This window comes from Carettochelys insculpta, chromosome 5 (genome assembly GCF_033958435.1).
Source record: "Carettochelys insculpta isolate YL-2023 chromosome 5, ASM3395843v1, whole genome shotgun sequence".
NCBI classification, from domain to species: Eukaryota; Metazoa; Chordata; order Testudines; family Carettochelyidae; genus Carettochelys; species Carettochelys insculpta.
In genome coordinates, this window is record NC_134141.1 from 115,957,882 (window position 1) to 115,969,170 (window position 11,289).

Here is an 11,289-nt window from a genome sequence, read left to right on the forward strand (position 1 = left end):
CAAGAGATGGCTCTGATCCAGGACCCAGTTATCCAAGCTTGAGAGTTCAAAGGGGCTTGGATGAATGGTTCTGGTTTTGTCACTCTGTAGTGTCAGGGTTCTGCGTTACATATTCTGCTTTGACACATAGATATTCTATATTACATTACTTCTAAATTCATATACAAAAGCAGAAATTAACTAAAGTGATAGCAAAGAAAGTCAAGAAAAACTATAGCCCTAACCCTGTCTAGAATTATGCAGGTATGTAAATGTACTGCCTTTGATTGCTGTCCCTGTGAATAAAGTTTGCATACCTAAGTTTTTGCAGGATCTGCCCGAAGATCATATTATCTAATCACACAACACTAACAGCTTTTCCCTCTTCCCTCTCTGATGCACTGAATAAAGTGGGGTTTTAAAATCCTTGAGATTTTTGTAAAGAATTTGAAATAGCTTTAACTAATGCAGGTTGTTTTGTTTGTCTGTTACAAAGAAGGCTAGGTGTGTTTTCACTGTAATATTGGTTTAATGTTGACCAGTTGTGATTGATTACCTCTTAAACCCAAACAAGGGTGGTTGTGATATCTCTGAAAGGATTCCTCTGATTCCTGAACAGATATCTGCCAACTGCTGCTACAGCAGTCTGGGAACCCTACAGAACTCAGGGAATCTCCTCCAGCTTAAAATAGATTAAGGCCCCAGTTCTGCAGCTGGAGCAGCCCCCTGCCTTGTTTCTGTGTAAATCCGATTGCAAGAAACAGCTAATTTAATAGTTTTTTTTTTTATGACGATAACTTAGTTTCTAATCTTGTTTTTGAAAGTTTGAAGGACAGGAGGAAACTGCCAACGTGCTAGCTGTCCCATTTCCTGCATTGTTGTAGCCTGCTGGTCCAAGCCAGGTCTTGGCTTCTCAAGGAGAGATTCTTTGTGCCAGAAAGATGCCTTCTTTAGTGTATTGTTGTTACTATTGATGAGGTGGCAGCAAACAAGGCCCTTCTGTGCGAGGTGCGGTATACACACCAAGGTAGACAACTTTGTGTCCCAAAGATTTTCTCATCTAAGGCCTCAGTTCTCCGAAGACTCATGCTTAACTTTACACACTAACTGTTCCCATTGACTTCAAGGGGGACTGTTCACAGGCAAACACCTGCAGAAGTCTGTGCCAGACTCGGGCCTCTTTTAAACCAAGGTGTGTCTGGTGAGTGTGACAAACCAAAGAAGGAAAGGGTGGATAAGACGCATCAGATTCAAGGGTTCCGTAAGTTCTTTGTGCATCTCTCAGACCTTTCAAATGATCTGAGAGAGCTTTAAATGTTAAGAAAGGGGGGAAATGAGAATTTTTGTGTGAATAAAATAGTAAAGCAAACCAATGAAACCCTTCTGCTGTATAAACACTGGCTTCCATTGACACCTGTTAAGGCTGCCAATTTTGGGTGGATGTAGTCACATAGATTTAATCAGATGACATCATCTTTAATTAAAGAGCATTCTTGAGTTTCTGGAGGCTCCAGGCCAATGCTGGAGTGTTGGCAACTGCAACAGCTGTCTATAGCCTATTCCTGTAAGTCACATTATAGAAGCATGTGCTAAACAATCCAGACTGTCTCTTCCTGACAGTCAGTGGACCAAGAGGTGCTGTGGACCCAGGAGCATGGTGGGAGGGAGAGCACAACTTCACATTTAACTGGTTATCTAATTAAACTGGATTTTACATCCCTACCCCCCATCCCAGCTCTTTCTCAGTCTTCCCCACCCCCCAGCTGGTTCTCAGCCCCAGTCTCCCCAGTCAGTCCCAGTTCCCTCCACCCCAACTCCCAGTCTGTTTCCCTCTCTTCTGCCCTCCTACCAGCCTCCAGTCACAGGACAGGTCTTCAACTGACCTTATAGTCTACTGCAGATATGCAATTCCAGCTATGGCAATTGTGTAACTAGAATCGACATATCTGCAGCTGACTGCAAAGTCTGTCCTCGCTGAGGCAGGTCGATGAAAGCATTTCTCCCATCGACCTCACTTATTTCTTGCAAGAGGAAGAATACAGGGGGTCGACTACTGACCCCAAAGAGATCAGTTTCATGCATCTTTACCAGGCTTGTGAAATTGAGCCCTGGAGGATCGATCCATTCTGTGTAGACAAGCCCTTAGTGTCTCCTCTACTTCAGGTTTCTTGTCCCAGTTTACACCCCATCCCCTAGCTCTCCTGCAAAAGCGGCTCCTGTCCCATCTGCATTTGAATCAGGCAACTTCCTCCTCTGCCTCTGCTTAGCAGAGAGGTCCCTGAGAGCACAGTCCTGCTGGGCTCTGGGGAATGCTATTATCTTACGGGAAAATTTGCTGCTAAAATCTTTTTCTGGGGCGCATATATAAATTGCGATTTTTTCAAAGGCTTATTATAGCTCGGCCAGATTTGGGTGGATTTTCACAGGGAAGGCAAAGTGCATGTCCCTGACACAAAGGCGGCCGCCCTGCCAAATTTCAGTCCCTCCTCCAAAGCACAGGGATGCTAGAGCCTTTCAAAGGAAAGGGCAGCCGAATATGTTAAAAATCAATGGCATCTGAAGGAGTGAGTCTGTGCTCACGAAAGCTCATGCTCAAAACTTTTCTGTTAGTCTATAAGGTGCCACAGGACCCTTTGTTGCTGGCAAAACATTGTGTTTTTCCCTAGCCTCATTCTGGGAAACAGCTGCACCATTCTGGCTGGAATGTTTTAAAGCTGCTGGGGACAGACACTCAGGGTGGAAAATTTCACCTCAAGCAGTTAAAGTTTTGCAAAGATAGAGACAACTGACAAAGTATCAGGCAACTATAGCAAACTCCAGCATGGCAATTAGGTTCTGCTGTCAGCGATACTCCTACAATACAATAGAATTTAAAAACAATACAATTTATTTATATATCCATTTTTATAGTCCTATAATTTTTAACCTATCAAGAACCCTTTGCTTTGCACCTTGGGTGCCAGAATTTTATAATATAGACACAGGCAGAGGAAGATACGTGCGGGGGGGGGGGGGGCGGAGCTGCTTCAGCCCAACTGGGGTGGATTGCCCCCTCCCCCACCACAGGCGAGGGTTGCTCTAGCCAGGCTGAAACACCACCCTCCCACTGCAGTGCAGACACCGCAGGTACTGAAGCAGCCCCCTGCCTGTGAGGTGAGGCTAACTAATTAACCATTAAGATCCGTAGTATAGGGCACTGGCTGGGCAAAGACCAAGGATCTGTGGGGAAGAATACTGAAATAGACTAGGGTGCCCCAGGCAAGGGATGGGCAGAGAGAGCCGGTGGGGATGGAGAATGTGAGAGACAGGGATACAAATCAGATGAGGGACAAAGAGGGGGAGAGTGAGATTAACTGGACAAAGATCTGGGGGGTGGTGGGAGCTGGTAATGGCTTAGTGAGGAGACTGGGAGTAGGACTGGGACAGGGAGTCTGAAAGGGTGAGGCTCGCCTGGCTGGGTAAGGAGAATGGGTCTGGAATGAGAAGCCTGAGGAGAGGAGACAGATTGACTAGGTTCCGAGAATGGGACAAAGATAAGCAGCTGGGATAGAGGGTGAACAGGACTGGGCTATACACATGTTGGAGGGGACTGGGCAAAGGAAGTCGCCCTTAGTGGGGAAATGAGCTGAAAATCTGCGCCCTCTAGAGCACGCTGCCATCCAGAGGCTGGCCTAGAACCCAAGATTCCAGAGTTTTATCATTTCACTGCTGTCAGCAAACATCTGTGAGACCCCCCTGGCAGAGAAGCCCACACCTGCTAGCGCTGGTCCCTGTGAGGGTGACAGCTGACTACTGAGGGCCTCACTTGCTAGGCAAAAAAGGAGCAGCTGCACCTCAAGCTTTGGTTTGTCCCTGATTTTCCATAGATTTATATGCTGTATTTTTGTGCTCCCCTCACACATTGCAGGGTATAATATAATCACAGCCATGTTCTATAGGCTGCTGTAACCTGGATCCCTCTCGCTTTCCCTGAGAATTTTTCTGAAATGATGCTGCGGCCAATTACTACTATCAATTACTCTGTTAGCTCAGCCAGCCTTAAGTCTGGCATTTCCTAACCTTCTGAGTGCTTGGCTTTGCAGCCTCAATAATGTTTTTTTAATGTCATTTTTGGTTTTCGGATAGAAACGTTATTTAAATCTTCGTCACATTACAAACGTTTTAGATAAATAAAACCAAAAGGATTTCAGAAATCAGATTTACTTCCTATGCTGAGGCAGTTTGTTTCTCTCATCATCATCATCATCATCATCATCAATAACCGTGGGCTCAGCGCCCATTGGTGTCTGATGCCTCTCTCACTATTTCCTTCCATCTTTCCCTGTCCAGTGCAGAGTGGCCTCCCTTTGGATAATATAAATAGTCTGGGCAATTTTTAGGATCTGACGTTACACTGCAGTGTTGGGGTGTGCAAACATTGCGGGAGAATGTTTATTAATTTAAAAAAATCATGGAAACGTTTCTATTGGTCTTAGACTTTTCCAAAAGGATATATATATTTTTAACAAATAAATGTCATTCAGCTACTAAATCCAATAGGTGCTTTTAAAAATCTCTGATTTTTAAATTCGGAGTTGAACAATGTCCCTTTAATTCGTCTGATGTACAGTAAATCCTTGATTTAACGGACTAATAGGTGGGAAGGATCATCCGTTAATGCCAAAAGTCCGTTATATCCAAATGGTTATACTCTATGATGATGCACTGACCTTTCCAGCCCATCACTCACTTCTGCTCCACCTTTCCTCTTCCTCCCTCCTGCTCCATTCTGACCCTCCCACCCCATCTCCCTCTCCCAAATACTAGGAGAGGAGCTGAATGTTGGCCTGGCTCCTTCCATGTCCTGCAGCTCTTGGCATTGTGGCTTCTCCAGCCCCCAGCTCCGAGCCTCCAAGGCAAAGACAGAGCACAGCCGCCCCAGCCTGCCAGCGGGCAGCAGCCTCTGACACCATGGCAGGCAGCGGCAGCTGGACCCTGACATGCTTCACACACACACGGGGCTGGGGGACGAGAGCTCCTGTGCCCCGCCACAGCCCACCCCCTGGCTCCTCTGGCCCTGGTGGCCTCAGCTGCTATGGTGGCCTCTCCCACCCTGGCGGCCCCAGCCACTCCAACAGCTCCTCCAGCCCTGGTGGCTGCTTTGGTGAGTCTCCAGCATTTATTTGGGGTAAGGGGCTGGCAGGCAGCGTCTGTTATTTCCAAAGTCCGTTATATCAGGGTCCATTAAATCGAAGGTTTACTGTATATGCCAAATTGTAAATCCTTGTGTAAACCTCCTAGACTATTACTGTAAACAGCTAACTAGTGCAAAAGGTACATATCCATATTCTGCAACAATCATTGAAACATTGAAAATGGAACCATCATATTTAAAAACAAGCTCGCGAGACACCTAGTGGTCAGTGGGAGTATAACAGGAGAGGAAAATTTAGCACCATATTCTCATAGAACTGTAGAATTCGAGGGCTAGAAGGGAGCTCAGGTAATTATGTTTTACCAGGAAGTGTTAATCGGCAGTGCCAGTCTCACCAAGTGCAGAGATAGCCATGTTGGTCCCAAGAGATTAGACAGACCAATGGATGAGATAATGGCTTTTACTGGGCCAATGTTGGGTAGTGACAGAGACAAGCTTGTGAGAGTGGCTCGAAAACTTGTCTCTCCCCAACAGTGGTTGGTCCAGTAAAAGGTAATATCTCATCCACCTTGTCTCTCTAACCCCACCAACGTCATCCTATCTCCCAGTGCATGTTAACCTCTGGGTTTGATTACAGGAAATTGTTTAATTTTTTTGTTTTTATCCTTCTCAAATGCATAGTTTTGAAGGTGTAGGAACCACGTGCAGAATTAGAAAGCAGAAGGATGTGATTGTGGGGCTGCAGCAGATCATGAAATATTGTAACTAGAGAACATTAAGTGCGATGTACACTTTAGAACATCAAGGGAAAGGTGGAATGTCATAGACAGCAGTGGTGGTAATAGGGCAGAGTCAAGCCTCTTATTTGTTGCGTGTGTAGCGCTAGGGAGCTGGGGAATTGAACATGGGGCTGTGGGCTTTTCAAGCCTCTACTTCTTGAGCTAAAGGACCCACTAAACTAAGGCTGCTGTGGGTTCGACAATGTGCTGCCCACCTACCCTATAGAAGGTGGAAGTGCTGCATCCTTTAAAAAGCTGCACATGCCATGCTGCAAGCTTCACCTGCCCCACTAGCCACAGCTCGTGGTCATAGAGGTGCTCAGGGTCATTGCTCTGGAGTCCCCCTTCCCTTTCAAATTGACTTTTGCCTCCAGTGGGGCTAGGAAGAAGCAGTCCTTCCCCTGCCCAGGAGCTCACTGACTTGGGAGTCACCTCTGGTTGCTGATGATCAATACTGTACCCTGCCTCTGGGGAACACACTTCTTCCTCAGAGCTCTGAGCCACAGCCAGCCCAGGCAGAGAAAGCTCAGGAGCACAGTTTGAACTTGAAACAAATAGGCAGCACTATGCAGAGCAGTATTGCTATCGCTAGGCAGGGAAAGTCCCTTCTAAAGGGGCAGCTCTGGGGAGCTGAAGTCAAAGGGTGGTGAAGGCTCATGGTATCTCTTGGAAGCTGTTCAGTATTTCACAGAATTGAGCCCAGAAGCTTGTTTGCAGTTGGTGATGCCTGGCACCCGTGGCAAGGGAGTGCTCCATCTCGATATGGTGGATGTGGCTCAGTGGGAGCAACGTGGAAACAGCTGCCGGTGTTACACCTCCCTTGTAGCTAGAGACAGATAGGCAGCAAATGCGCCACTTTCCACCAGCCCTAATGTCTCTGCATAAAGGTAGTGTGAGCATTGTTCCCAGCTAAAATTCTTATACCTGAGTTCCTTAGGCTGGGTTTTGACATCGGTGCAAAGTGGGGACAACACAAAGAAATTTTGCTGTCCCCCTTGCATCTCCTGCACAAGGACCTTGCACAATTGCAACCCCTGAGGTCAGGGGACTGCCCTCATCCTTCTAAAGGGGCAGGGAGGCAACAGGCCATCTGCCCCGGGAAAGCCATCTGCCCCATCCCTGCCTGAGCTGGCACTGGGCTGGTGTGGCTCTGTACTGCCCCCTGCTGGGGCCAGAGGCTAACTGCCCTATTGGTCTTGTGCGTTAGCATGCAGACAGCTATGTGTCTGCTATGGGATGGAGCCTCTTGAAGCCTGCATGGAGCTGAAAGCAACTGGGGCAGATGCACTCGTATGCTGTCGGGAAGCTTAGCCCACTGCTCCCTGATACCGATGTACCCAGTGAATCTATTCACTATCTGCAGGTGAATGAGGAGCAGTCAGGTCAGGATCTGTGGTGATGCTGCCATGGGGGCTTAGATCTGAAGGGGATGAGAATCTTGGATGCCACTGCCATCACATGGGTGGATGTCTGCCATGCCACTGCGTGCTGTGACTTAGGAACCGTAGCTGGGGTGTGAGCTCAGAAGTTAAGATTTAAAGTTAAATGTCTCTGCTTTCCCTGCTCCTGGGCAAAGATGCATGGGTAGTTGGAACTCCCTGATTACAGGACTATTTCTGTGGGACCCATGCCACCAGGGGTGTATCTGCTTGATCTTGGCCAGTAAAGGCTGTTGCAGGGAAGAGACAGAAGTAGGTAGGATTTACTACTGCTCCATGCTAGATGCTCAGGTCTACTCTGATATGTGATGGCTCCACTCCCTGCCTTTACCACTACACCTCTGCTGAGCCTCAGCAGATTGCATTCCTAGTGGTATTTGTGTTAGGAGAGATAGTTCAGTGGTTTGACCATTGGCTTGCTAAATCCAGGGTTGTGAGCTCTAACCTTGAGGTGCCCATTTAGGGATCTGGGGCAATTAGATTTTTTTTTTAAAAAAGTCGGGGAGGGTACTTGGTCCTGCCAAGAGGGCAGGGGACTGGACTTCATGACCTCCCAAGGTCTCTTCCAGCTCTACGAGATGTATATCTCCATATATTTTTATTTTATTTGTTATTTTATTCATAACCCTATAGAAAATGTGGTTTGCAGGAGGGAATAGTGCAGAGATTGGGGTGGAACAAAATCTGATCCACCAGCAGGGCCTGCAGCAATTCCCCAGCTCCTCTATGGTTGTTTTCCAACTTGGGGCTGGAAAAGAAATGCACACCAATGTCAGGCCTTGAGCTTCTGATCCTCCACAAACAGCCTCTCTACAGTGGTATATGCAAAGCTGGCACAGGTTCAGTCCCACAATGTGTAGGTTGTGGAGCTTCACATCTACATACCCTGCCTTTTGGAGCCATGGCTGGTCTGAACTTCAGAGATCTTCTGCAGATGGGTGAAAGTTCACTCTTCTAGAATAGAACAACTAGGTTTTTCCATGCTTTTACACAGGATGCCGTGCAGCTTGTCTCTCCAGTAAACCCACTTTAGTAACTAATCTGTATAGGAAAATACTATTATTATATTAAAGTTACTATTATTAACCATTTATATTAGAATCAGAGTTGGGGGATTTTTGGGTCCCAGACAGGAACTATCTCTGTGAACAGCTGACAGGTGAAGATGAGCAACATGCAGTGGCTGGGGGAGGGAGTCAAGCTGTAAAGCATTTAATATACATATGCAGACACGCTCATTTTTTTAACTTTTGGAATTACCCAAACATCACTCTCCCCCCGCTGCCCCTCCACCTGGCCATTATACGCTGGGTGATTTCTTGGATCCATCAATTGAAGAGATGCGTCTTAGCTGTTTCCTCCTTTTGCATTTAATGAGGAAGTTTCCACTGTCAAATAACCCAAGAGATGCGCATATATCACAAGATTTTGGAAACAGACTTGGAGCCAATTGACCTCCCACGTGGAAAGTGAGGGTGTAGAGTGAAAAAAGCAAAAAACTATGCACAGTATCTGTAGCAAATAGGTGGGCGATGATATAATAATTTGTATTTGTTACAGGGAGGGATGAATTTTAACCTAACTTTCCAGGTTATCACTGCATCTTATGTCTAGTTCCTCAAAGGTGCATACGTGCTTAAGTCCCAGTGAAATCAGTGGGAGTTAGGTGCCTGCATACTTCTGAGGTCTGGGCCTTAGTTGTTCACTGTCCAGAGGAAGATGATGGCAGAGCTAGGATCTGAGCACCAATCTCAGATGATAATCGTAAAACCATCCTTCCTCCCTGGCACTCACCTTTTCAATATTCTGTATGTTTTAAAAAGTAAAGGTTAAATTCAGGGCTTAAAGTAACGGCCCCCCTGTAAGTGTCTGTACTTCAGTGATAACAGGTGACTTTGACTTTTGTTTTGTAGGCAGGACAAACTAAAAATTCACATGCGGAAGCACACAGGAGAAAGGCCATACCTCTGCATACACTGCAATGCCAAATTTGTGCACAACTACGACCTGAAGAACCACATGCGCATTCACACAGGCGTCCGGCCTTACCAGTGTGAATTCTGCTACAAGAGCTTCACTCGTTCAGACCACCTCCATCGCCACATCAAGCGGCAGAGCTGTCGAATCTCCAGGCCCAGAAGGGGGCGCAAGCCCGCAGCCTGGAGGGCGGCCAGTTTGCTGTTTGCACAGAATGGCCAGCCCAATGAGAAAAGCATCCTCATGCCTCCGACTCTGGAGGAGATGAGCAGCCATCTTGGCACCACGGCCATGTGCCTTCCAGGCCCCAGCCCCAAGCACTTCATGAGCGGGGCCAAGAACGCTCTAAACCTGCAAGATCTAGAGAGCCAGTTTGAAGAAACCCAGATGAAGCTGTTTGGGAGGACGCACCTGGATGTGGAAAGGAATGGCAGCATCTTTGCCTTTGCCCTGGGCCATAATGAGACCATCTCGGCACGGCCGTACTTCCCTCTCCCTGACCCTTGGAGCACAGGGTTCAATGGACTGCCCGGACTAAACCACATGACCCCAATTTCTGAGGCTAGCAATTAAACCAGTTCAACCCAACCATGGAATGTGGTACCTTCCGTACCATTCTTAAAAAATGAATGACTCTCTGATTCTCACCGACTGTCTCTCATCATCTCACTCCAAAGAAATGAGTGGTCGCCCATGTAGATGGTGCTATAGGACAGTAGGCAGTGCCACACCCAAGTAGACAATGGACATTCTTCTGAGTGAAGTGCTACCATTGGTATTAGTCTGTGATTGAGGCTTTTGCTAGGAAATAGGGTTTGCATATAATAGTGACTCCACCAGCACAGTCCACTGGAGGTGTTCTTTAAGACCATTGGTAGAGCATTGGCCATACCAGCTGATGAGCCTGTCTCCTCCTAACAGTAGAGCTTTGGTTAGTTCTCAGAACCCAATTTTGAGGGAGTGATAAGGGTCAACCTCCAGACTGCAGATTGCTGGTCTTTTGAATGCTTCATTTGCCATAGTTGGAGGCCAAGACAGTGCTTGTGAAGGAGGTTTCTATTTGTGATACCAGATGGTCAGATGAACACCAGTGAAGATGGAAAAACATTTTTTGCCACTTCTAAGTTCCTTGGGGCTTCTGGGCATAAAAGTTGTGTTTTTAACCCCTTAATCAAACGACAAAAACAGTCTGAAAGTGTCTCCAGATTCTTTGCTGGTGCAAGTGAATGCCGCTCTACACAGCTACAGAGATTTATTACAACTGAGGATCTGGCCAAGGGTCTTTACTGGTTACTGGCAAATATCCCCTGATGGAATTCTGAGCATACAGAGACCCTGCTGTACAGGAGCACCTGGGAAAAGGATTTGGCTGTTGCTCAAAGGATCCTGACTGAAAATTGTTATGCTAAAGAGTCCTCAAAGTAAGACTGTCCCCGAGCTCTAGCAGGAATCATTCTTCAGCATTTGTCAGCTCAGAAATATCGGGCTTCTTACACAAAATATGAGCAACGCCACTGAAAGAAGGCTTTGATGGCAGTGTGCTCCTAGCTTCCTTTTTTACACAGTGGTGAGAACTTCATATTAACAAGCTATTGCAGTTCAGTTGATGCTAATATAGAGACCTGTTTAAGTTTAACCAAGGTTCAAAAATGTAAATTTTAAAAACTAGGTGCGCTCTCTCTTCTTTTCACTGTTATCATTTGGTTTCAGCCGAATGAAAGGAACTGGAGGACCAGTGTTTCTTTCCTTTTTTATTTTATTTTATTTTATTATCTTCAATTCATTCATCAAAGGTGCTGCTCTTTGGTCACAACTCAGTGAAGGGGGTCTGCACTGGGGCAAAGAGGTTGCTACATCCAGGGGACAAAATGAGTACCTTCTGCGACGTCGCTCTCATGTATGGTTCCCTTGTCAAGAAGCACTTCCAACATAAATAATTCCTTTCTGCTTTGAGAACAGAATGATCCTGATGAACGGCCTG

General features: G+C 46.6%; 1 protein-coding gene across 1 annotated transcript in view; it reads left to right on the plus strand.

The window, feature by feature from the left end:
• ZBTB7C (zinc finger and BTB domain containing 7C) overlaps positions 1-9,881 on the plus strand; it is a 173,344-nt gene extending 163,463 nt beyond the window's left edge. The window contains exon 4 of the mRNA XM_074994354.1: positions 9,245-9,881. Coding sequence (XP_074850455.1) covers positions 9,245-9,881 — 637 coding nt within the window. The remainder of the gene's footprint in view (positions 1-9,244) is intronic.
• Positions 9,882-11,289: the final 1,408 nt, after the last annotated feature.